This window comes from Saimiri boliviensis, chromosome X (genome assembly GCF_048565385.1).
Source record: "Saimiri boliviensis isolate mSaiBol1 chromosome X, mSaiBol1.pri, whole genome shotgun sequence".
NCBI classification, from domain to species: domain Eukaryota; kingdom Metazoa; phylum Chordata; class Mammalia; order Primates; family Cebidae; genus Saimiri; species Saimiri boliviensis.
In genome coordinates, this window is record NC_133470.1 from 91,951,269 (window position 1) to 91,978,891 (window position 27,623).

The 27,623-nt window shown below is 39.5% G+C and overlaps 1 protein-coding gene and 1 long non-coding RNA gene across 13 annotated transcripts; one reads left to right on the top strand and one right to left on the bottom strand.

The window, feature by feature from the left end:
* Window positions 1–338: 338 nt before the first annotated feature.
* Window positions 339–8,923, bottom strand: SLITRK2 (SLIT and NTRK like family member 2). Of its 12 annotated transcripts, none has more exons than XM_074391384.1 (5): window positions 8,186–8,923; window positions 5,659–5,721; window positions 4,301–4,354; window positions 4,016–4,164; window positions 339–3,773 (listed from the first exon to the last, which is right to left on the bottom strand). In XM_074391384.1, exon 5 carries the CDS (start codon window positions 3,740–3,742, stop codon window positions 1,205–1,207), a length of 2,538 nt encoding a protein of 845 aa, XP_074247485.1. In that variant the 5' UTR covers window positions 3,743–3,773; window positions 4,016–4,164; window positions 4,301–4,354; window positions 5,659–5,721; window positions 8,186–8,923; the 3' UTR covers window positions 339–1,204. The 12 variants fall into 12 exon arrangements, with proteins under 12 accessions (XP_074247485.1, XP_074247484.1, XP_039320108.1 ...); XM_074391383.1 differs by having other exon boundaries at window positions 339–3,785; window positions 4,301–5,452; XM_039464174.2 differs by having other exon boundaries at window positions 339–3,785; window positions 4,301–5,452; window positions 5,659–7,796.
* Window positions 8,924–10,061: 1,138 nt separating this feature from the next.
* On the top strand, window positions 10,062–26,688 carry LOC141582767 (uncharacterized). Its single transcript, XR_012515639.1, has 3 exons — window positions 10,062–10,178; window positions 18,260–18,386; window positions 26,606–26,688. It is a non-coding gene; the product is annotated as an uncharacterized LOC141582767 (long non-coding RNA).
* Window positions 26,689–27,623: the final 935 nt, after the last annotated feature.

Consider the following 27,623-nt stretch of genomic DNA (forward strand, 5'->3'; position numbering starts at 1 on the left):
AGAGAACTTAACATGGGAAGATTCAATCTCACCCATGAAGTCTTCCTTCAAGGTATTTAATGGCTCATATGTCTTTGTTAAATGAGGTGTGTGGCGGCCTCTACTGGTGTGTGTTTATAGAAAATGTTTCAATAGGCAGAAAAAATATTAATTTCAATTAAAAAGTTAGAAATACAGACTTTTTCATTTAAATATATAAAAGTATCTAATCAATGCAGAAAAATATACTACTAGCTATGTCATGTCATTTTAATTAGGAAAATAATCTAAAACACTCACCATGTTAGTGTAAAATAATGATTTACGGAAGGGCATTAATTGCTCAATTCACTCTGATATTGGGTTAAATATATTTTATTAATGAATTATTAATCCTGACTGAGGTGGTTTATTACCTCTAGTCCACTGTTAAATCCCCTTAGTTGACTTAAATAAAATCACTTAAAACAAACCCAGAGGAAAGGAAATATCGTAAAGTTAAGCCTACAAAGTCCTAGAACTAGAATCATTTGTTGACAGGCTGGTTTCTATAACTCAAGCAAACTGCACGTTGACTTAATATAGCTGACACGTCGATCTATTTTACAGTGTTTTCAATTTCAAAAATACAACACATTAAAATAGTTTCAATTTATCAAAGCTAAAAGCAACATTTAAGTAATGTACTTAAAGTGCGAAGGCACTTTAACACAAAGTAGTGAGGCCCAGTGGCTATACTTGGTAACTGAAGATGGAAATGCCGTATATCATTATTTACAAAAGAAGTTGTAGTCACAAAAGATCTTTGGAGATCTTCTACAAAATACACTAAATAACCATTTTCATTTGCAAAGTTTGCCTATTCTTTCTTCAGTCACTATAATCTCCTCTTCCCACTCCCACACTGAAAAACAAAGAAGAAAAAAGAAACAAAACCATAAACAAAATATATGAATAAATGCATTACAGAAACATTCAGGTCCACTGATCGTTCCTAAGAAGAGAAGGGGGAAAAAAAAGGAGGGGAGGAGAACGAGAGAGAAATAATTTAAAGGAAAACTTGCAAAAGCAATATCATTACTTCACCCCATCTCCCAAACATCTTCAAAGTCCCCCATTTACACTGGGAAAGGGAGAACACAAACAAACACAAAAGCTAATGTCCTTGTTTCCAGCAGTTTGGAGTAGCATCCTGTGATGCCTTAGGGTTGGAAATGATTTCCCTTCACAGCTGACTGATTGCAGTTTGTTTCTCCAGAACTTCGAGGTAGTCCGGTTCTGACTGCGGCTTAGCTTGCAGTAAAGGGTGGTTGGGTTTTGACTGCCCCACAAAGCATTTCCTGGGAGTTCCATATAAAACGGTTTTATTGATTCTGTCTTGGTTTTGGCGTCGAGATTCATAGGAAGGGGCAAACTGCCGTTTAGGTAAGGTACAAAAGTTATAGTGGACTAGGCCTGCGCTGGGGAGTTCCTTGACTCGCTCAGCAATATTTTGATACAGCAGCTCAGGCTCTCTTGGTGTGGCCTGCTTTTCTAGCAGCTCAGTGGCACTTATTGTGTAAGCAGATGTGGCTGGCTCTTCTTTTTTCTCCTCCAGGTTGCTATAGCTGAACTCTTGCAGGTTTCGGTAATAAGCTACTGGGTCTCCTTCCTTCTGCATGTAGATGGGGTTTTGGCACATCTGACCCACAGGTGGGGTGATATAGTTGTAGACATGGCCGTCTGTTTTATCGTGAGTCTCAGTGTTGTAAGACCCATACTGTAATTGAAAGGAACTTGCGTCTAAGTTGTTGGTATTCCTGGGAACACTTGGCACTCCCTTTCGACGTTTCAAGACAAAGACGAATAAGCCAGCCCCAAAACAGACAGATAAGATGAAAACAACAAGCAATCCCAAAATTAAGACAGAAAGTGGGACTTCGGTGTGTAGTTCAGGATAGGAACTAGGAGACACACTAAGTGAGCGAGGTGTGTCTGTATTGTGATTCATTGACAAAATGGTCCCATCTGACAAGTTTGGACTCTCCGGACAGATAGCCTCCCTCCCCAGAAATTTTAGTATCTCCCCTGCATGCTTAGCAGGAGATTCACAAGTCACCTCATTGATGATGACAGGAGAATTGGCATGTTCTGTCCAGTCTTTTAACCCCATGATGTCACAGGTACAGTCCCATGGGTTCTCTTGCAGATCTATCTGGATGAAAGCCGGCAGTTGATCTAAGACCCCTTTCACAGGCAGGTGAGAAAAATGGTTGTTTCTCAGATTCAGCCTGGTGAGGGCCGTACCCCCAAAGATGTTATCAGGTAAGGACCGAAGAAGGTTGTTATTCAGAAACAGTAGCTGTAGGTTAATCAAAGCATCAAATGTCAGAGGCTTAATTTCCTTAATGACATTATACTCTAAATAGAGATATTGCAAGCTCTGCAGTCCATCAAACATAGAAGGATACAGCACTTCAAGGTAATTGCCATTCAGATAAAGTCTGCGTAAACTGGTCAGGTTTGTAAAGGCACCTTCCTGAATGACTGCAATCCGGTTGTTTCCTAAATGCAGTAAGTCCAAAGAACCGTATTCTAAGAGGTCATTCTTATAGACAGTTTGAAGATAGTTCCCTGTTAGGTAAAGTTTCTTTGGACTGGTAGGTTTGGGCTGCAGGTCAGAGATATTAGTGAACTTCCTTTCTTGGCAGTTTACATTCAGACCATTGTCTGAGCTCTGAGAAGTGCAGACACAGCTGCTGGGACATGTGAGAGGCACAGGAGGCTTGGTCTGGTACACCATAATGGGTCCGAAACTTTGCCTGTCCTTTGACACAGTCACCCGGGGAGTTGGACGATTTCGCATTTTGGGTGGCCGGCTGGCTTTGGGAGCCCTGGTTGGGCTGAGGGCAGGATTCATTGTAGGTGACAGCCTTTGGACGTGTGTGTCGGCATGGCTGCCCCTCTGACTGGAATCACTGGCACTTTTTCTGGGACAGAGGTCTTGCCTGGTCAGCTGGGTCACATCTTTCCCATGCAACCTAAAGGGCGTTTCGCAGACGATCTCCCCCACAAACACAGTTATGGTGTCTAGCCAAGCCTTGAGAGGAAGTAAGTCACAGGTGCAATTCCAGGGGTTTTCCTCCAGCTGAATCTCCATGATCCCTCCAATATGTTCAAGGACGCCAGCAAAAGGCATTACTTTTAGCCTATTCCCCCTGAGGTCTAAGTGGGTCAGCAGGACAAAACGGAACACATTGCTGGGCAGTGAAAGCAGAAGGTTGTCATTCAGGATGAGCACTTTGAGCTTGTTAAGTTTGCTGAATGCCCCAGCCTCGATGGCACTGATGTAATTGTAGTCGGCCTGGAGATACTCCAGGCTCTCCAGGCCCAGGAAAGTGTCCTCCCTCAATATCTCGAGCTTGTTGTTGTTAAGATGCAGTCTCTTGAGGGTTTTCAGGCCACTGAATGCCCCCGTTCGGATCTCCTGTAACCCGTTGTTACCTAGGTGAAGAGTCACTGCGTTGGAGTAATTGACAAATTCGTTTGGATACAGTCTTGTCAAGAGGTTTCCATTGAGAAAAAGCTGATAGATTCTATACTGGGGGGGCTGGAGCAGGCTAACTGTTGTAAATCCTTTGTTTTCACAGTTAATATTCAGTACGTTTTCCTTCTCTTCGCACAGACAGCGGATCTTGCAAATGTCTTTGGCAGTTTTGCGACTCTCCGTCTGTAAGATCCCGGCCACGGTTAACACACTGAGGAACCAAACGCCGCTCAGCATCTTTAGGCACCTTCGGTGTCAACTCAGGTACCTACAGGCAAACCTTAGGTAGGGGGCAAGGGGAAGAAGTGGGTGCAGGGAAGAAAGAAACAAGGAAGCCCGATTAAAAATGGTAAAGCAAGGAGGCGGAGTGGGAGCGAGGGAGAATGAGGGGGTTGGCAACACGGCAGAATGAAATCATTGCATTTTTCAAAGCAGTTTCTTTTCTCCGCTCCCTATTCCCCCACCCTGAGGCCACCCACACACGCGCCCCGGGAACACACATGCTTGCACCTGATTTCCCGGGGGGTCGCAGCCAGCCGCCAAGTCATTAGTAACCGAGTTGTCCTACTAAATCCTGCCCATCTCCTCCTCCCCTTGGGTATCTCGAAGAGATCTCAGGCGGCTCGCCCGTCTTGGGCTTCCAGCAGAAATCGCAATCGCTTTATTTAAAAAAAAAAAAAAAAAAAAAAAAAAAAAAGGCAAAAAGGGGTGGGAAAATCAGGAATAAGGGGGCTGGCGGCAGGGATAGAGGGAGGATAGAGATGGCAAACACAGTGCGGGGTGGGGGGTACTCACACATCAGGAGAAGACAGAGCCCCGCTCCTCTGCAGTCCACCAGGAGTTTAGCATCTTCAGGAAGAGGGAGAACAAGGTACAATAAGACGCTGCTTCCAGGGGGGATGTTCTGCTTTTTGTTGGTTGATTTAATTTGACTGGGGGTGTGCAGAAATTAAAAATCCGACAGGAGGCAGGAACGGAAGAGGAGAGTTGGAGCGGAGGGAGTTGGAGCAGAGGGAAGCCGAACTGTCAGGGAGGGCCTGGGGTGCAATTCTGTAGGGAGGTCGCAGAGCCGGCTGGCCCGGTCGCCGGGCGAAGGCGACGGCGGAGCCTGGGCGCGCGTTTCCAATCCGGTGGCGGCGGCAGCAGTGCGTCTAGCAGTTTGAATTTGAGAGGCTTTGCAGGCTCGCTGGGACAGGACTAGGGTGACGTCACAGGGGAGGGGGCAGGCAGAGGATCCAGGGCGCGCGGTGGGGGAGGGTTGGGCAGATGCTTCCCTTCCTTGCAAGTGGTTTTGCAAAGCTCAATTCCTGGCTGCGTCAGTTGATTCTGAACTACTCCACCTCCAACCTGGCTGGTGGCAGGAGACGCTCCTGCAGAGGTGTTTCTCAAGGAAGGACCCTGCTCTTAGGCTAGCACCTCCTCCCGCCCCTCTCTGTGTTCTCTTTGACTCCTCCCTCTTTCTCTCACCTACACAATACCTATGGAGGGCAGGGGTGGGGGCGCGGGGTTCTTACCCCAGATTCCCAAGCAAGGGAGAACCGTGTAAGAGTGTGTGTCTGTGTGTGTGTGTGTCTGTGTGTGTGTGTGTGTGTGCGCGCGCGCGCCCGCCCGCATGTGGTATGCCTCTTTGCTACAGGACTGATGCCCCACTTGCCAGCTCCTAGCTCAGATGCTCTCTGTGCAGAGAGTGGGGTGTATGTGCATGCACCAGTGTGTCTGTGTAGGAGGGCGAGGAGTTCTCTTAGGGGATTTATGCTTTACATACAGAGCCTTGATTCAGTGCTTAGGAGAATTCCTTTCTGGGCGGTGACCCACCAAACAGATATTTGCCTGGACTCTGAAAGTCAGCTCAACGTTAGCTTACAGACAGAAAAACAAAAACAAAACCGATTTCTCCCTGAGGTTTATACTTAGCCAGATAATGAGGTTTAAACGTGCGCTTCTTGCCTGGAGAAAGGAGAAAAGAAGTGGGTGTCAGAAAAGCACTGCCAGGCTGAGCCTCAGCTGGGAGTGGGAGCCAAGGGAAGGGTGGTTGAGCCCTACAGGCTGCAGGGGCAGGGGAGCCAGGAGAAAAGAGGGAACTGGTACAGAAAGACTGGCTCCTGAGGAAGAGAGGAGACGTGGCAGGAGTCCTGGTCTGAGACCCAGCTTACCTGGGTTCTCATCTGGCTCTGTTGCTAGATGTGTCACTGGCTCCTGGATCTTCCTGTCTCCATCTGCAAAAGGGGGGTAGGGAGACTATGTGGGCCCTCCCAGCTCTGACATCCAAATCGGGTTGAAATAACGTTTTCAGAGCATTGCTAACAGCTAAGTGTTGGATTTTTCCCTTCATTATCTGTTTTCTCCTTAACTATCTTACAGTTCCTTGGACCCAAGAGTCTTTCATTGTGGAGGCAATTGACAAGGGGTAAATCATGTCTGCTGTTGCCTCGAAAGGCCTTGAGTTGCCTCTGGCAGGAAGAGGGAAATGGATCCGGAAAAGCAGGGAATGAAATAACCTGGGAAAAAGAATTGTGTCAATGATGTGCCTGTGTTTGTGCCCACCAAACACTTCAGCTTGCTTTCCCAGGTTCCCACTTCTTGGCCAAATGTGAAATAGACAAACACACAGATATAACAAACCACTTGAGAACAGAACGCCCCCTGCCCCCTGATCCTCCCCTTCTCCTTCCTTGTCAAGCCTAGGTCCTAGGATTGTTCACTTTATACAAGCTTCTTCCTCTTCAGGAAGAGCCGGGGTAGTTTATAAACTTAGGCACTACGGCAACCTGTAGCTCCGTGATCTACCGTGCATTGTGCATTATTTTCTTGGGCTTTCTCCCTTTCTCTTCCTTCTTCTTCCAAGAAAAGCTTTGGACCAGGCATCAGCAGTTCCCTTACCCTCTAAATCTTGTTTGGCCTTTAGCAAAATACTTGCCTTCTGGGGACTCAAATTTTCCTTGTCTATACCATATGGCAAACTTGAGATGAGTTCTAAAGCGGAGGGATAGCCCTGCGGATGGCCTCCCACTCTGGATTGCAATTGCATCATTAGATGGAAGCAGTCTGATGCAGTGGGAGCAGAATTAAACTACCTTTCCTAGCAAAGGAGGCATTTGTTTCTACGGATTTCCAAATATTAAAAGCACATAGTTCCTAGAGCAACAAGATTGATTCATTCAGTCATTCATTCAATAAACATTTATTATGTTAATAACTAACTAAAGTAAAAGCCAGTGTGAGAGCTGAAGAAGACCCTAGAAGTCAGGTTCATTTTACAGATGAAGTCATTTCTCAACCAGGGAAAGTGCTGACTTACTCCAGAAACTACAATTAGAAATAAAACCCAGGGATTATGAGTCCCAGTCCATCGTCTTTCCAGAAAGCACACTACTGCTTACTATGAATTAAACATCTACTTAAACTTAAATAGTGGGGGGTGGTGTTTTAGTTAAAGGTATGCTTTCTATTTTAAAAAATGTATTGGAAAGTTAAACAACAAATACTAGTTTTAGTTCTCACATACAGTAATTTCTTTCAAGACATTGATGACGCTTTCAACATTCCTTGAGGACAGATTATTTTTGCTAAAAATTTCAGAGAAAGGAGAGAGATTCAGAGATAAAGGTGGAGGCGGTTGGGGGCTCTTGAAATTCTTGAGACCTACCGAATCAAGGAAATTCATTGGTAATCTAACTGTGGGGATCGACACCGGGACCCTGAGGGGGTCTCCTTCCTTCCTGTCCCTGAGAGTTCGCAGCCGCTTTCCAAAACAGAGTTACTAGGAACAAATCAGCCTGAAACGGGATAACCACTTTAAGTAAGTTTCATTTGGTCCAGTTCATTCTGAAGAACTGCCGCAGTACCCCGCTAAGGAAAGCGGGCTTTTAAGGCCAAAGGTTGGGGTGAACTGGAACCCCAAGAGAGGCAACGGCGATCATTAAAATCAGAAAAACGCTCTCTCGTGTTTGCTGAGGAGAGGGAGGCTTCAAGAACTCCGTCGGCTATGTATCCGAGTAAAGCCTGGCTCAGGTCGCCAAGGCTTCCATAGGACAAAGTGGGTGCCGGCCGGCTTTCAGCTCACCTCTCTACCCGCAGTCCATCAGGCCACGAGGAGGCTTAGCAGAGTCCAGGAGCCCTGAGTGGGGGCACGGCTTGCCCGCAGCCTCCTACTCTAAACACTCACCGCCCGAAAGCCGGGTCGAATCCTGTTTCCGAAGGGCGCTTCCCGAATACCAGGAGTCTCCGAGAGTCCTCGATCGCCAGTCACCGGGCACCGCCGTCAGCGCCGCCGTACCTTCCCTGCCCCTACCTGCAAGACGTCTGGTGCGGTGTCCGGCATGCGGCTCCACAGCCGCGACGGGCACTCGGGGTGCCTTCGCCTTGGGGCTTGGACAGTGCAGGCCGACTGGAGGCTTCTAGCTCACGCCGGGTGTGTGGGGCCTCCCTGGCCGCCTGTGCCACCAGGCTACGCGACGAGCGGTGCCCGACCACGCCCGCGCGGATGGTCCGGGGGTGAGGAATCCCTAGTGGGGATTGAGGGTAGAGGGCGGCCGCCAGCAAGCTGCCTCACGCGGATGGCGAGCAGCCTCGCGAAGCTGTCTCCCTCGCAAGGAGAGGTGGTCGGGAAGGCAACGGACTGAGGAGAAAGCCGGCTCCTTGGCCGCGTCGCCACCGCGTCCCTGAGCGCTCCGAACTTACCCGGCGAGCGCGGTGCCCAGATAGTCCCCCGGAGGAACCCGCAGCATCTGCGACTCGGAGAGGCACTGGAGCCGGCACTGCTTCCGACTAGCGCAGCCCGGGAGCGAGAGGACCGCGGGGAGCGCGGGCGGCGCCCCCAGGGCAAGCAGATCCCCACCGGAGCTGCTAGCCAACTGGCAACGTTTCTCGCAAGAAGGAGGAGGGGAGGCGACAGGGAGGAGGGAAGTCAGGCGGGAGGGAGGAGACGGGAATAAGGGAGGGAGGCAGGGAGGGAGGGATCGCGGCCCCTCTCCCTCACTGATCAATCATCCCTCACATCAAATATCCGGGCTGGGCACCCAGGACTGGGACGTTAGAGCCCACAAAGGAACCGCTGCTCCATTTCTTTGACAAGCGCTGCTGAGCACTGCTCACCCCTCTCGGCCCCTCTTGCCTGGAAGTCTGCCCAGCCCTTGCGGCTTCTACCCTGGGCTGCAGATCGGGCTCGGTCAAGTGAAATAAGAATGGCACTCGGTCCGTACCCTGTCCAAGGGGAGACTGAGACCACTGGGTGGAAGTTAACGACAAGTGAAAGAGCCGTCAGCCGTCCGAGCTGGACACCCTCCGGGACAGCTGCCTCCCTTAACTAGTAAGCGCCCAATCTTTCGGAGTTCGCAGGCATATGTTGAAGAACCTCCTAGGAGGATGGTAAACAAGGATTCTCAACATAATCTAGAGCGGAACTGCAGTTCTGCAAGTGTGTTAACCAAAGCAAGCCCTTAGCAGAGTTCCAGTGCCCATTTTGATTCCCTTTATTCTTCAGGACGAAGTTGCCTGGATCTTCCAGAGCGTTATTTTTGCCATCCTCCTCCCCTTTTCTCGTTTCTTCTTCCTCTTATTAGTAGTCCAGGTGGTTGTGATTCTATTAAGGAAAGGCGCTCTGTGAAAAAGTCAATGTAGTTCAACAGAAACGTGCCATTTTTGCCAAGAGCATTGCGGTTCCTCTTAAGACTTGGTTTCTGTAGGGCCTCTCATCTCCTCTTCCAGAGTATTCGAGATAAAGTTGCAGTTTTATAAATTTATGCCAGGAGTAGGGAATTCATTTGATGACGCTAAGACATTTTCCCCGCGTTCCTGTAGGAGAACGTCATTAATTAAAGTTGTCACCACCCCCTATCCTTTTCACGTCCACTAGAGTCTGTAAAACGCCGAATCCTTCGGAATATCTAAAAGCTTCGTGGCAGAGAGCACACGGGGATGCGAAAAGAGGATTGCAAAATTAGACCCCAAATTTACTCTTCAGCTAGTGAATCTGCATTGGGATTTGTCTATTTTCATATTCCCCGTATCTTTAAACTCGTTCTCACAGCACTGACAACCGCCTTACTCTCATCCTTCCCTTGGGAATGTTTTGTGCTTCTTCTGTCCTCTCTTCTTGGCTTTCTTTCATAATGGTTTTCTAAGGAGATTATGCAGGGCTTTTTAAAAAGAAAACTACTGATAATCTTATACGATGAAGGTGTACAGATTTTGCTTTAATAATAGTCTCAAGAATTAGAATCATATCTTTGGAGTTGTAAGGGTCATTACTGTACCTTTTACTTCATTCTTGAGAAAGCCTTTTGAAATATCCCTACCATGCAGATAAGCAACTTCAGAATAACATCTTTCTCACATAAACACATGGGCAGAGTAGGTATGGTTATATATTCAAGAGCACTGCTCTTCTTTTTACAATGTCTGTATTAGTGTAAATGTCCAATGTGCTGTTTGCTACGGACCAGAGGCAGCAGACTGGGTGCATCATATTATTAACTAAGTGAGGTCAGTGAATACTTATACCACTGTCTTTACCTTATTTCTGATTGTGTCATCTTTTCATGTAGGTTTTCACAAGTGTTACAAACAACTGCAAAACCCAGAGCTAGGAGGCCATTTGAATACAGAAATAACTGAAAGTCATGCTGAAAAAGGAGACAGTTTACTCAGAAGGCTGATGTGTCTGTAGCCAAAGGTAATATATAACAATGTTGTAACTTCTATACAGATTAGATGAGGGACATGGCATTAATGATGAAACTGGATATTTTATTTAGATCCAGTAGTAACATGTAATCTACGGCATCCATCAGTTTTAATTAGCTTTGTAGGCAAGTCTAACATGTTCACCAGCCTTCAAAAAGTATTTAGCAGCCTGCTTTTCCACATGGGACCACAGTGATAGTAAGATAAAATTAAAAAGAGCAGACTTTTCTTTTGTCAGCATACAATTTTCAAGTAGGCAGGTAGCTGTCCCTTCAATACACAGACATAAAAAATGATGAGCAATATACAACTTTCTGAGAGGGTTTTGCATAGACAGTTATAATGGAGGAGAGTGTGAAGTCTGTGAAAAATTTAAATATGTCAGTTAATTTGAAAGCTGGTTTATACTGAATTTTCTAAAAGTTTCTCTGTTAGAGAAAAATTTCCAAATAGATTTGAATATGAAGGACACCCATATTAATTTACTTCTGTTAATTAATAAAATTGACACTGTTCTTTTTTATAGTAGCACTGTCAATGTGTTTTTATATCCATGTGCTGTTTTCTTTTTTAAAAACTTTTATTTTATGCTCACGTATACATGTGCAGGTTTGTTACATAGTTACATTGCATGTGGTGGGGGATTTCATGTACCCTGCTCTATTTTCTATTTTAAACTTCACGTTGCTAAACAGCATAGAAACCGCGGACTGCAAAACTACTGAAAAAATGAAGAAAACGAAATCTTTCCTGCATTTTTATAATTTCATTTTAAGATTACAGAAAAACCAGAAATTTCATCTAGGATGAATAAGATAGAAGTGCCTATGTTTCTGGGATGATGTAAAGGATGTCCTTTTACTGTGAGGTACATAATTACCTGAGAATGATGTTTTTTCAACTTCATCACACTATCCAGAAGTAGAAAGCTTTAAAACATAAAAGAAGACAAAATGTAAAGTCAGTAACTCTAAGACAGATGTGCTGCAATTTCAGTGACTATTGTTCCTTTTCAACCAAAGGTTTCAAAGAAGAGTTTCACAGAACGAATTCCTAAATAAAGAAATGCAACAAAGAGGACGTGGCCTTAAGATTAGTAATTGTTGTTTAAAGGATATTGTAGACTTTTGTTCCTGATGCTATTGAAAAGGTGGATATTTTTAAATTCAATTCAATTATTTTGATTATATGGCAGGCATTTTGGCTTGGTTGAAATAGTGCTGGGCCAAGACCCACAGCAGTTTTTCTTTTAATCAAATTCATATTCAAGCCCTTGGAGCCCAATGATCTGGGTTCAAATTTCACCCATGCTACTTTCTCACAATGGGACCAGAACAGGCATTACACCAATTTCAGTTTCCCAAGTGAAAGACTGGCCCCTGCCATGTGGAGTCACTAAGGATGCAATGTATACAGAACTCTTGAAAATTATAATGTCGTACATAAGAAATCTTAAACTGGAAATTTTTTTACTCACTTCTTAAAATGAATAAATTATACAAAAAAGTTTCTATTTGTTTTTTATGTTTATGTATGTTTTTTATGTTTCTCATGATAATCCTCAACAGGCCAGTATGATTATCCAGACTTTACACAAGAGGAAAATGAGGCTCAGAAAATTTAAAGAACTTGCCCATACTCACATTCTTGATAAATGGTTGATTTTAGTCAGAAATCAATGTTTGAATTTAAGCTACCTAATAGAATTAAGATTCGAAAAAATATTTATGATTCCAGTTGGGGCTATGTCATGTCAAACATTCAAAACAACTTCAAAAAATTCCATCTTTTATTTTACAGATGATGTTTTCAAATAGGTACATATATGTATATATCAGGGCTCCACCTCAACACTAATGACATATTTGCATATTTGGCCAAATGATGATTTGTTGTGAGGGCTGCCCTGTGCAATGTTTGAGGAGTAGCAGCATCCCTCGCTCTTGTGTGCGTAATGTATATATGTATATTATATTTTATATACATACATGTATTTATGTTATGTCTAACAAATAACATAAATACATAATATATAAATGTTTTTATAAATATGTACCAATACATTTTATATATACATGTATTTATATTATATAATACATAATATATGCATTTATATATAAACATAAATACAAACATACATATAAATACATATATAAATGTATAAATATATATAATATATGTATATATTTATAAATATATACTATGAATGCACACATGTATACATACATAAATGTATACTATACATATAATGTATACATTATATACATTATCATATACATATATACATATTACATACATGCATGTATATGTATACATATTATATGTATATTATATGTATATACACATTATATGTAATACATGTTATGTATATGATGTGTACTGCATAAAATATATATTATGCATATACATATATGTATAAATATATATAAATGTTTGAATATAGATAATATCAATGTATATATTATGTGATTTTATATGATATAAATACATGCATGTATAAATACATAAATACATGTATGTATTTATATTATTACATCGAAATATATTTATTTCTATATAATATATACCTTTATATTATATATTTATATATTTATATTATGTATATTATCTATTTATACATTTATATTATGTATAATGTATATATAATATAAATGCATATATTATGTATAAAAACATATATGTACAAATATTATATATTATACATAATATGTACATTTATATTATAAACATATTATAAGCATATAATATTAATGTATATATTATGTATAATATATAATAGAAATAAATATATGTATAATATGTGTATGTATATAAATACCTTAATTTTTTTAATCACTTAAACAATTTAAAGGAACAAAAGACACATTATGACTTAGCAACAGTGCACCAGCTAGATTCCAGGCTGCCTGCTGCTCTGCTTTGTGATCTACTGACGACACTCTGCATCCTTCCGTCTCTTATGGCAAAGTACTATCAGTGGAGGCAGGCAATGCATACTGGTACTGCTCCACAGAAATAAATATATTTTGCATCATGATCCAAGGCACAGTCATGGATTGAAACATGAGTTTTCTGAAACAATATTACCCTCATTATGGCCTTGCACCCTGAAATATTATTCTGTTGTAGTCGATTTTAAAAATGGATGGCTGTGGTCCACTAAACTGAATTCAGGAGTGAGTACAGATTGCATCTTACAGTTTGAATAATGCTGGCACACTGGAATGGGAGGGAAAGGAAGGAAAATTGGATAGAAAGGAGAAAAGAGGCAGTACACCAAGAGAAAAAAATATAGAAACAGAAGGAAAAGACAATTGCATGTCATACGAAGTTTTAGGAAAACTTATGGTGACCCCATCCATTATACCAAGTGCCACTTATTAAGGACACTTGTTCTCTAAGGGCTTTGGATCTCCCTCTTTGTTGACTGAGTCTAGCGGTTTATCAGTAGGAACCATATTTAAGCGTACTAGACTTGGGAGCACATATACATGGCAAAAGCCACAAATTTAACAGATAAGGCTCAGGACAGCATTAGTAGGTATTTCATCTATCCTGACACACTCTACCTTATTAATTTTGCTGCAGCTGGAAGTTATATTTTGGTTTGGAGTTACAATCTAATGTGTTCTGGAGGAAGCCAAATTTATTAGGTTTGACATTGCACTTTATGGGAATGGTACAATGCAGTTGAGCCTCTGTAATAAGTTCTGTTGATTTTATTTATGTATTTGTGTTTGGCTAGTATAAATATATGATAAAGTATGTGCTGTGGTAGATAATTTAATGCTGACTCTGCTGGAAAATTCAAAAATGGCTGCATGCAAGATACCCAGTTCCAAAGAGTTACAGCCAGAATAGCAGCTACTCAGGATTTGCGTTAAGTATTTCTGATTTTTAAAAATGTCATCATTTGCGAAGAGGACTGGTCTATTAATATGAAAAAAAAATGGCAAGGATGGCATACTCCAGATCTACCTGAGGTTGTGATTTGCACACAATGAGGCAGAGTTTAGAAATTGTAGGTTCAGAAATGAGGCAAATAAGATCTAGAATGCAAAGAAAATCGTTTCCAGGTAATACCTGGATGCAACATTCAACCATCATTGCAAATCACTGCGAAGAGAAGGGATGATTTTTACCTTGAATCCTGATGACTTATTACTCAGATGTGATATCAATTATTTTTGTCCCCTTCTATTTTTCATCTCCGAGGAAGTTTCTTAAGTGACAGTGAAATGACACTTGGAACACAACCCTATTCATCTGATTATTGCAGGTCAGGTAATCTCTTAGTCAAACGTAATGGCCCCAGGACATATATTAAGAAACTTTTGCATCTGTCTTTAGTCTCACTAGATTTCTAAGTAAATTGAGAATAAAAAGAGCTTCACATTATATGAGTTTTAGATAACCTATATATGCCTGAAGTTCTCTTAGAAAAATAGCCTGAAGTGTATCTGAGGTGGAAGAACGGGATGCAGTATTTTAAAAGCATCACTTTATGGTGATCTCAGGAAACCATGACAATATTGAAAGCATAATTATCACCAAAGTTTTCCTCCACTGTGGACATCACCACAGCAACACAAGTACAGGAGTGGGGTCAATATCACCTCATTAATATTTTGAAAGGAAGCAAAAGCAAGCTTTTTTCTTGCTACACATCGTTGCTTCAGAACAATGAATTCAGTATACCTATCCTTTAGCTTTTCATATATAGGTCTAGTTGACCCAGGTCAGGGAATGGCACCATTTGAACTGGACAATTTATTTGCCTTAATTTGAATATGTTGAACTATTTTATTTTAATGTATTTTTCAATGTAAATACTAATATGTAGGAAGCTTTGTACATGACTGCTAAATGATTAATGCTGGTTATTATTTGAAGGAAGGACAGACAGCTGTAAAATTAATGAATTGATGTTCTGTTTACAATTTTTTTTAAATATCATCACTCAATTTAAGAGAACTCCTATACTTGAATATGAGTAAACATTGTATGACAATTTTGGCTATATCTGGATGCCTGCTGTAAAGTTCCAGTTGCTTGAAATTCAAATATCCTATGATTTACTCCAGGTTCTGAATGAATCTGCTTTGATTTATGTTGCAACATTAGGGTGTATTGAACTCCAATGAAATTGTTGATTTGTTATCTTTGCTATAGCCGTTAGCCAAATTCATTCTTGAGCTGCCATGGTGATATAGCTCACAGGCTACCTGGCTTCATCAAGTTGTGCTTCTCTATGGATTTTTAAGTAAGAGATTTGGCTAAAACAGAGTTCAAGAGCACAGATGGGCCATAATACCTATATTAAGTTAAACATCCAATTTCTTGATCCATTTTCAGTAGTAATATGCAAAGCACCTGTATTAGTCTGTTCTCACACTGCTGATAAAGCCATGCCCATGACTGGGAAATTTACAAAGAAAAACAGGATTAATGGACTAACAGCTCCACATGGCTGAGGAAGCCTTGCTATTATGGCAGAATGTGAAAGGCATGTCTTCCGTGGTGGCAGACAAGAGAAAATGAGAGCCAAGTTAAAGGCGAAACCCCTTATAAAATCATCAAATCTCATCATGAGACTTACTACCATGAGAACAGTATAGGGGAAACCACCCCATGATGCAATTGTCTCTCACCAGGTCCCTCCCAAAACACATGGGAATTATGGGAATTACAATTTAAGGTGAGATTTGTGTGGGGACACAGCCAAACCATATCAGAAACTTAAATAATTTTAAAAACCCACCATAATATATTAATGTAGCTGATACTTCTATGTAAAAAGTTTCAAAATACAGGGGAACAGGGCAAGTGATATACAATTAAACTGCAGGCTTACAAAGCTGCTTGCATGTGTGTTCAGTTCTTTGGAATACAAAAGTAATGCCATATTTAAGATTTTTCTACTTACAAAATGTTGATGATTAGTTTGGGTATAAAAGCACTTGATAGAATAAGAGTTTGTGTTTTGTGTATGTGCCTATCTATCAATACCTTCCTTTCCTTCTTTCCTCTCTTCCTTTTTTGTTTACTTTCTTTTAGAGTTGGTTTGATAATTACTTCATTCACAGATGTTTTATCAACAAAAAGTATAAACACCACAGGGAGCAGTCTATATTCTGATAAAATAATTACTTGAAATGGGTCATCACTACATAGAAATTTCTGCAATAAAGATATCATCATAATTGTTATTTTCACTAAAACGTTCATAGGCTATTAGAATGGTAGAATGGGAAGGGGATCTAGAATTCAGTGTACCTTATTTTATAGTTTGTGTTCATCTCCAACACTCACATCCCCTGGGCCTTTGTTAAATAGGAAGATTTCTGAGCTCCTCTAAAATCTTACTGAATAGAACTTTCTGGAGGTGAAGTCATGGAATGGTACTTTTATAAGACTCTCAAGGGAATCTGACGCAAACGACAAGATCCATTCTAGTCTAACATCTTCATTTTATAGGTGGGGAAAATGAGGCTCAGCGAGGTTAAGTGACTTTCTCGGTCATACAGGCAGAGTCAAAAGGAAAATTTACATTGCACAACTCTCAAGTCAATGCCTCTGCTTGATTGTTTGATGTTTTGATACTTTAATTTTAGAATTATATTTTTTCATTGATGTTCAGCATTAAAACTTAACATAGCACAATACACTCTGCTTACGAAGAGTGTTATAATAGCCCAGCAAAAAGCACATGGTCAGTCACATTAAGCCATATCGTTTTATTTTCAAATTCTTTTAAGTAAAAGTGCACTGTTTATGTTGTGCTTTGGAATAAACTGTATAAAATGGAATAAAATGCTTGGTAAATACTTACTGAATTGAAAAAATAAGCAAAAATCTCAGTATTGAGTTTGGAAAGATTTACTTTATTATTGTTACATAGATGCTAAAATGTCAAATTTAATAAAATCTGAAGGAGCTTACTTTTCATGCTATTATTTACTAGATCTACTGAATAATTTTGAAGCTATTGCATGGAGACCAAGGTCCATAATCGGTTTTTTTCTTTCATTTTTGTATCCTCTTTATTTCAAAATTTTGAATAGAGTTATATAAGCTCTTCAGAATAGGCTTCTGAAGCATGGGGGCTGAGGACATTATCATGAAGCTCTCTTGACCTATAAGTGTCAACTTCAAGAAAATTTCTGCTACAAACTTTTGAAAATAAAATAGAACATCTAACGAACATTCAGAAGAGGAAGATATATATCCATTTCAAGTAAGCTGACCTGGATTTCAGCTGCAGAATCTCTTCTTGACACATTTATAACTCATTTTAATTGCTAATAGGTACCGTGTGTACACACCCAAGGCAGAATGGGACTAAGCCTCTCAGATTTACAGAGGTGAATTAACTTAAAATTAAACAATAGGTTTTTGTGAAAAGACATTTCATTTGGCATAATCTTATACCGAGCCAAATGCATGTGATTGACAAGCACCAATTATCCAAGAAAGTTGAAAGGACTGGTGACATTTTTATGCCCCAGCTACATTACTCTAATTATTTAAAAGAGGAATTAGGTGATTCCATTTGCATAAAGTGCAGATAGTAGGAAGTATGTGGGCTTTGGAGTCAAACAGTCCTGGATTTGAATTCTAGCTCAACTATCTAACCAAGAATTTGAGTAGGAGTATGGGCATGTTACTTAAAATCTCTGAGTCTCACTTTCCTCTTTTGTAAAGCCTGGATAATTATACTGACCTAGTGAGCATTGTTGTGAGAAGCATAGAAAAAAAGATATAACATGTTTCATACTGCGCCTAGCATTTAGTAGGTGAAAAGGGAAATATGTTCTCCTCCAAGTGTACCTTAGCTTGGTCCATAGAGTAGGGAATATCATCCTTCTGGAAATAATAGGAAGAGTGGGTCTCTCTCTCTTCTCTCTCTGTCTGTCTCTTCCTCCTCCTTTTCCTCCTGATCCTCCTCCTCCCTGCCTCCCTTCTCCTCCTCCTCCTGACTCCGAGAAAGAAGTGATCTCCCTGGTGAGTTTGAGAGAAGAATCTGAACAAGCTGAGCTCAGTGTATTTTGTGTCTTTCTTTCTTTCCAGGGCCACCTACTCTCAGAATCTTCCCAGCACTGCCTGAGACTGGATGGCTAAATTTAACTCAGAAGTATTTGCGGGAAGTCCAATTATCGCCATAGACCAAACCAAGTTATTGAATTTATTATTGACGGTAATGAAGCTGGTATTTTGATCTCCATCTGTGTGATACTTGCATTTACTTCTTAATTAGTTATGAAACCACAGTGTATTTAAAAGAGTTAACATGATCACCGCCAATTGCCCACCAGTAGGCAGTCAATAAATTACAGCTACCATCACAGAAGTTTTTGACTATACCCTCACGCTTTCTGTAGTAATTTGATCTATTCAATATACAAAATGTCTATAACTTAATGAACTCCTTATGGGGTATGGCTATATACTTTAATTCCTTATTAATTAGGAGAAAAAAGGCCATTAGTATCTTTTATCTCTGTGAGTACCATAACTGCCTCACAGTTTGTCAAAAGTGAAATTAACTTCAAATTGAGAAGAAATACTAGGTTTGCTTCTCCCTCAAGGTCAATTCTACTTAACCATACATTGTGTGTATTCTTTCTGAGCCTAGACGATGTCTAGTATATTAAAAGTAACTGGATTTAGAGGTATTATGAAGTAATAGTCTTCATCATAGAAAGATCAATTCTCTTATTGTATCTTCACCTGTTTTGTAAGAAAATGTGCACATGGGTATGTGTGTATGTGTGTGTCTGTCTCTGTGTGTGTGTGAATTTAATTGTCATTTATACTTTGGGAGATGAATATAGCCAGTGACAGACCACAAATGTGTGGGTCCAAGGAAACGTATTAGGAATAGGATCCTTCCTCTTTGGTAGGTCAAAAAGTTCTTTATCTTTTTTTTAATTAAAATAACGAAGGAATGAAAAAAGAGAGAAGAGAAAAAATAGAGAATAACATACAAGATCCCTTGTTCCTACTACTGTGTAAATCTGCTGTGTTAAAAAGACCAGAAGCAAATGTTAACAATAGTATCAATATAAAAATAAACAACTAAAGATGAAGTTGGTTTGTATCCTACCACCAGTTTCATTCTTTTCACCTGTCCCCAAACGCAGGTGTGTTGATGTGCATGGATCCAGTTTCCTTTAGTTAACTACATACATATTTACTCATGGGCAATATAATAGGCTCATTTTGTGAGAAAAGTCATGTATGCATTATTATCTATTTTTACTCATTTCTTTTAGATTTTTCCATTTTGATGCATAGACATCTATTTAATAACTCAGTTTAACTGTGACATACTAGTCATCACATAAATACATCAAATTATATTTATCAGTTCTCCTAAGGTGTTTCCAACTTTTTCACCAGTATAAGAAAGCCACATTCTTGCAATAAATACCTTTTCCTGTCACCTTGCCTTCAGTGTTCTGAGTAGGTGCCTTTTTTTTCCTTTTATAGTGCAGACTCCTGTATTTTTTATTTTGTTTTTACCTCATGGCATTTAACACCATTTATAACATTGTATTTAGTTATTTTATTTATTGTTTATTTTTTTAATGAGTAACTTTCTCATTAGACTGGTCTGTATGCAGGAACCTTGTTTGTTTTTGCTGCATTTTAAATGACTGTCATATAGCATATGCTCAATAAGTATTTGTTGAATAAAGGAAAGAAATGAGAACAACCGGTGGATGACTTTTTCCTTAAGTTGGATTATCCACCAGGAATGTCCTTATTCCTTTACAAAAATATATTTCTGGCAGGCCTGCGCCAACTGGTTAGCTAAAAATACCCAGACCTCTTTGGTTCCCCATTGTTACTTTGGCTTAGACTTAATCTTGGATTTCTCCTATGAGAGAAATAATCCAAGAAACCAGACCATGTATAGATATGTCATTTCTCTGAATCTTAGAGCCACCAATAATAGAAGCGAGTGTCATTGTTTGTGAATATAAAGTCATCCTCAGAAGCAGATGGACCTTAAGACAAGCAAAAGCTACTGTAGCAGATTTTACATTACCAGTAGCCTCTTAGTGACTGTTCTCCATTGCTTGGTTAGACTAAGAAGCCCGATTTTTATTCCAGGACATTGCCTCCCAGAATGAAACTTTTCAACTTCTTTTCAACTATCTTTTCAACTAAGCAAGCCCTGTCACTAAGTTCTGGCCAATGAGAGTGGAAGTCTCATTTGGGAGCTGTGGAAAGTCTTCTTGTAAAGGAAACGAATGCCCTCATTCTGAACTCGTTTGATATAGTTTCCATGGCCATCTTGGAACATGAAGACTAGGACCACCCTCCAGGGTGGCAGAATGAATTCACAGAACATTCTGGGGTCCCTAAGAACCATGTAAAACCGTCATACTAGCCCTCAGTTGCCTAGTTGTGGGCATCCTTTTATTTTAACTTTTAAGTTCAGAGGTACATGTGCAGGTTTGTTATATAAACACATGTCATGGGGGTTTGTTGTACAGATTATTCTGTCACCCAAATATTAAGCCTAGTACCCCTAGTTATTTCTCCTGAACCTCTCCTTCCTCTCACCCTCCACCTTCCTTGAGGCCCCAGTATGCCTCATTCCCTTACATGTGTCCATGTCTTCTGATAATTTAGCTCCCACTTAAAAGTGAGAACATACAGTATTTGGTTTTCTGTTCCTGCATTAGTTTGCTAAGGATAGTGGCCTACAGCTCCACCCATGTTCCGGCAAAGGGCATGATCTCATTTTTTATGGCTGCATAGTATTCCATGGTGTATATGTACCAGAATTTCTTTACCCAATCTGTCACTGATAGGCATTTAGGTTGACTCCATGTCTTTGCTGTTGTGAATAGTGCTGCAGTTAACATACACGTGCATGTGTCTTCATGATAGAACAATTTATATTCCTTTAGGTACATACCCGGTAACAGGATTGCTGGATCCAATGGCAGTTCTCTTTATCCTTTGAATAATCACCCCACTGCTTTTCATAATGATTGAATTAATTTACATTTCCACCAACAGCATATAAGCCTTTCTTTTTCTCTGCAACCTTGACAGCACCTGTTATCTTTTGATTTTTTAACAATAGCCATCCTGACTAGGGTAAGATGGAACCTCATTATGGTTTTGATTTGCATTTCTCTATGGTTTGTGATGTTGCTTTTTTTTTTTTTTCATATGACTGTTGGCTACATGTGTGTCTTTTAAAAAAACATATTCACGTTCTTTTCTGGCTTTTTAATGAAGTTGTTTGTTTTCTGCTTGTAAATTTGTTGAAGTTGCTTATAGGTTCTGGATATTAGACCTTTGTTGAATGTATACGTTGCAAATGTAATCTCCCATTCTGTAAGTTGTCACTTTCCTTGACTGACAGTTTCTTTTGTTGTACAGAAGCTCTTTAATTAGGTCACATTTGCGAAGCTTTGTTTTTGTGGCAATTGCTTTTGACATCTTTACCATCAGGAAATCTTGGTCAGATCCTATGTCCAGAATGGTATTGCCTAAATTATCTTCCAGGGTTTTTACAGTTTTGGGTTTTACACTTAAGTCTTTAATCCATCTTGAGTTGATTTTTGTATATGATATACAGAAGGGGTCCAATTTCAATATCCTGCATGTGGCCAGTCAGTTATTCCATCATCATTTATTGAATAGGGGGCCCTTTCCCCATTGCTTATTTTTGTCAGCTTTGTTGAAGATCAGATGGCTGTAGGTATGCAGCCTTATTTGTCAGCTCTCTCTTGTAGTCCATTGGTCTACGTGTCTGTTTTTGTACCAGTACCATGCTGCTTTGATTAGTGTAGCCCTGTACTATAGTTTGAAGTCATATTCTTTTTCAACATGAGAATTAAACTTCTACATTCAAGTGACACTAATTCAAATAGATATATTTAGCTAAAGCAAAACCATCTTAGAAATCTTGACTTTTGACAAAAAAATATCTCTACAATCTGGCACAGAAGCCATTTAATAGCTATGTAAACCTAAGCAGCTAATTCTTATGGCCTATTTTTTTCTTTCATAAAACTACAGGATAAACTCAAAATTTAAAAAAAAAAAAAAAAACTTCTTTGCGTCTGCTACAGAATTCTGTGATTAGATCTAAAACAATCACTCTGGATTGTTTTGGGGCTAACAGTTGGAAGAAATGAAGCCTGTCTCTACAGTCTGACAAAAAAGTTCATTAATTGGATTTTTTTTTTTTGACCATTTGAATGCAGGGCAGACTGAAGTTTATCTTTGTAGTATCTAAAAAACACTCAACAAATCTGCAAGGTAATTGTTGGCTTACTTTAGCAACCAATTGCTTTCTAATTGAAACTTGGCAGCTTCTATTTACATAAAAAAGGTTAATGTACTAATTTTAAACGTTTTTTTTTTTTTAATCCATTTGCTAAAATAGCCTAGCAAGACCTCATTAATGTTACTCATATTGTAGTGAGGTGGTCCAAGACAGAACTTCACTATTTCTGTTTCCTTCATGACAGGTAGTAGGGATAAAACTGCTTTTCAAAAATTGTAGGAAATTAGCTTCCTGGGGCTGAAAAAGCAAAAATGGGGCTATGCCTTTCTCTTCATTCTAGAAGGGATTACTTGTGAGCTTTATTGTCATGCAGAAGAACATTAAGTGCTTATTCTTTGTCCTCTGATATTGGAAGTAATCTCAGTGTAAGTAATTCAGAGCGGGATGCTAACTTATTCTAATAATGAAAAAGTATACTTTTGGTAGGGGTGACATGGTGGAAATCCAAGCCCTTGCTGATATCGAGAGATTTTCTATTTCCTCTGGCCTGAACTGGGACAAACATGTTCAAGAACTTTGGAACTGGAAAGAGAAAGATGACAGAAGGAACTCTGGCAGCTGGCTTGGAAGACCCTACATATTGTTATGTGTCCTGTGGGTTCTGGGAACAGCAATGTCTGAAATTAAGCTAAATTTTGCTTTCTGAATTGTAATATTCTTACAAAATTCTCAAATTTCTGGTACAATGTGTTAACCACCGGACCTGATGGCAGGCTTGTGTTAATACTACCTTGGGGAGGGGAGAAAGGTACTCTACTGTTGCATTCAGACAGAAGTTTTTGAGAACTGATGTGGCTTGACTTAATGGAAAGTAAATGGGTAGGATTTGGGAGTAATCCAGAGACACTGGAAGCAGCAGTATCGAAACAAGAGAAACAAGTAGAACAGATAAATTCATACTCTCCAGGAATCATTCAAAATACACAGAAGGGGTCTCTATTACTCATGGTCACTGGGGTGAAGTTGCAAGTTATTTTACTTAGATGTTTAAGAAAGGTGATTCCTTGTAGGCTAGAAATTTGGGGCACTATGTTTCCTATGATAATACAACTGCTATTCCTATTAAATGTTTCTTCTAGTCCCAATGCAACATGCTTGATATATATAATCTCATTTCTTGCTCCAAACACATCTAAAGGGCAGCATTGTCTTTATTACCAGATGAGGAAAATGTTTAGAAGTACTTTGATAATTAGTTGTTTGTCTTCTTTTATGTTCTTGTAATAGAAGTACATTTATTTAACTTTTCTTCACCAGTTAATTCTGGCCTTCCTTGCAGTTAATATGAATTGGTACTTTGCTAGGCAGATTATAATACAACTGGTATAAGTTATTGATGGATAGAATTCATTTCCAGGAAGAATAGAAAAACATTTATGCAATTCCAAAATATTTTTAAAATATTAATTATGCTTAAAATATGTAAGCAAAGAGTTTTTATGTCTTATAGTTAAACTAAACTTTTTTAAAAATTTTTACTTTAAGTTCTGGAGTATATGTGCACATCTTGCAGGATTGTTACATAGGCACACACATGCCATGGGGGTTGCTGCCTCCATTCCCCCTGTCACCTACATTAGAAATTTCTCCTAATGTTATCCCTCCCCAACCTCCCTACATGCTGCTATCCCTCCCCTAGCCCCCGAATCCCTCAACAGATCCCAGTGTATGATGTCCCCCTCCATGTGTCCATGTGTTCTCATTGTTTAACACCCACTTATGAGTGAAGACATAAACTAAACTAAACTTTTGAAGTTATTATATTTCTTGTTTTAAATCATGATGCAAAATAACAATGAGAATATTGTGTTGAATTTTCTAGTATAAAATAACTAAAAGTTACTGATATTTTGTAATAAGATTCATGATTCACATTTTATTACCATGCTATAGAATGAGTAGGATGAGTGTTCCTAATATGGCATACTATATGCAGGCATATTAATGAAAAAAATACAATAAGAGGCTACATTAGTAAAGAATAGCAAAGTCAGAGAAAGACTTAACGATGAGCAACACTTCAGTTGCCAGGTCTGCTGCTTTTCTTAGATCCATTTATTTTTACTACTTTACTACTGCTTCCCCACGGAGGGTTTAATACTTCTTTTTTCTTCCTTAACCAACTCAACAGTTAAAGATTGTATGGAGAAATGCACTTAAGTGTAAGTGGAAATGCCTGGCTGTAAATGTCTACTGGCTTTTCTTAAAATTAGGAGAAATCTGTATAGTCATAGAAAAAACAGAGTTGGCTCATTACAAAGGAGAGTAGACTATGAGCTTAAGTGAGCTATTTGAGGAAACTTTTTGTCACTTTATCATATGCACAATGGCTCAAAGTTGAGTTGTGATGTGCTGTGACTTGAGAAAGGAGTGGTTATAGCATCTTTATCACTCTTCCACCCCAGAACCTAACTCCCCTATTGAATCACCTAGGAAGCTCTTGGAGATTTGTGCCTGATGTAAGGCAAAACTGTAGCCTCCCAGATCCTTGTGGATTCAAGTAGGAGAGAGAGGTGGTCAAGTTGCGAGAAGACAAGACAGGTCATAGCATAGGCACAGCTTAAGCTAGAGGTCTAGTTAGGTAGAGAAGTGGTGGGGCACTTGACAGAAATAGAATCAAATTCTTATTCTTAGGCAGGAAACAAAGTAATTTAAAATGATTTGACAGATTGAGGCAGGATCCCCAAGAAAAGTCTGGATAGAAGCAGTGGACAGGAGGCTGTTATGTTGAGCATAAGGCAAGAATGGAGCAGGCCTTCAAAGTTTGTGATTGGTGTCTTGGTACAAGAGGACTGATCTCCAATGGGCCTTGTGGCTTTTCCAAGCCCTTACATCAAAGATTACCTCCCAGGATGTAAATAGTCATAGCCTTTTTGAACCGAAAGTTTCTAGTCTCCAAGGAAGGAGGCTGGATCCCTGTCCTCTGAGAAGTCCCCAGTGCCCACTGCATAAAATGATAACACATTTTCTGGATGTGTTATAGTCTGGCCATTGTTTTGGGGATTGTTTGTGAACCAGCTGGGTACAGACTCCTTCCCAGGGTCATTGCCATTCATACTTTACTTTTACAAAACTCTCATTTGAGAGTTCAAACTCTCTCTTTCAGGTTCTGACAGCTATAATCTTGGCAGTATTTTTTTTTTTTTAGATACCATGTTTCTGGAGCCTAACAACACTTTAATTGTTTAAAAAATCTACAGTACCAGCAATATCTCTGGTCATTGACTCTGACATCTCTTTTATCTCTAATTCAAGGCCTTACACAAATGTCAACAAATATTCATCGAACGTGTTTTAGATAAACTTAGGGTATTCAGTGCTATGAGAGATACAAAAGGCACATGTCATATAGTAATTTCTACTGAGGACTGTTCAGTCTTGGAGAAAGAAAATCTACCCACAAATATTTAAATAACAATTCATGGCAGTATGTAATTACAGGCCAAAGTAATGTGACAGCCAATTAGTAGTGTGTGGTTTGGAGTAATCCCAAAAATTTCATGTGAAGAGGGAAGAATCTCTAGGGCTTAAAGAATGAATGTTATAATTTGTATGGGAAAGAAGGGTAGGAGAACCTACTGATTTATTTGACAAACACATATAATGCTCACTATATAAAAGGCACTCTTTTGAGTACATCACAAGTACTAACTCATTTAAGGCTCACAACAACCCTATGAGGAAGACCAAATCATTAAAAAACTGAGGCACAAATAGGTGAAAACTTATGCAAGGTCATGCAACTAAGTAGTGAAGCTGTAAGTTGGATTCAGATTGTCTGACTCTAGAATTGTCCTGCTCAATCTGAAAGTCACTGGTGTCTATTTAAATTTAAATGTACTAAAATTAAATATAAATAAAATTCAGTTCCTTGGTTGTACTAACCACATTTCACATGCTCAAGAGCCACATGCAGCTAGTGGCTGCCATAGTGGACAGCACGAATATAGAATATTTCCATCAGCATAGACATTTCTGGCAGACAGCACTGGTCTACTATCCATGCATTTCACCATTCCTCTAAGCCATCTCTTTCTCAGGTAATGGTATGAGCGAACATGTAGAAGGTGACTGCGTATTTTTGTTTCCTCTTATAGATAAATATCTTGGGATACAACAAAGAGAAGAAGATGATTTCATGAAAACAAGAAATAGAGGCTCATCTTCAATGCCAGGCAAGAAATGTGACATAATAATCCTTGTGTTAGTTTTATATCCCTGTCTAACAAATTAGTGCATAATTAACAGCTTAAAACAACACACAGTTGTCTCACAGTTTACATGGGTAAGGAGTCTGGGCATGCTTACTTAGCTGGATCCTCTGCTCAGGCTCTAACCAGGCTGCAACCAAGATGTCTGGAAGGGCTGTGGTCTCATCTGAAGTTTGGATTTTTCTTCCCAGTTTGTTGGAAATTGGCAGGATTCAGTGTCTTGATGCTGTACAACAGAAGCTTTCAGCATGTACTCTTTTTGCCATTTCCTGTCACACGTTCCACTAAATAATAACATGATAGTTTGCTTTTTCAAGATCAACAGGAAAGTATCTCCTGCTGCTTCTCCTGTCTCTGAGATCCAGGCTCAGTTTTGAAGGGCTCACTAATGAAAATTTCCCTTTTGATTAATTTAAAGTCAATTTAATAGAGATCTCAATTAATTATATCTACAAAATCCCTTTGTCTTTGCTTGTTTCATAGCATACTCACATACTCATGTGAGTGAAATCCTATCATATTCAAGCCTTGCCCTTACTCAAAGGGATAGGATTCTATAGAGTTCATACACCAATGGGATCCTTTAGAATTCTTCTTGTACAAGTTCATAAGTTTTAAGAATTGAATGGGATTTTTTACTAGGGATGTTATAAGGTGGAGCTGTTATGCTTTCAAGAGGCTATTTATTTCCTCTTAGTTATTTGACCTTCAATTAACATATTATGTCAATTTATAACATTAATATTTTGGTCAAACAATCTTATCTATGAATACATAATCCTAGAAGGAATATTTACATGCCTTTCCACCTAATTATGTTTTAAAATAAAAATAATAACTTTTAGACTTTAATTGTAAAAGTGATATGCTTATTATAAAAACAGTAAAATTATACAAAAGCATA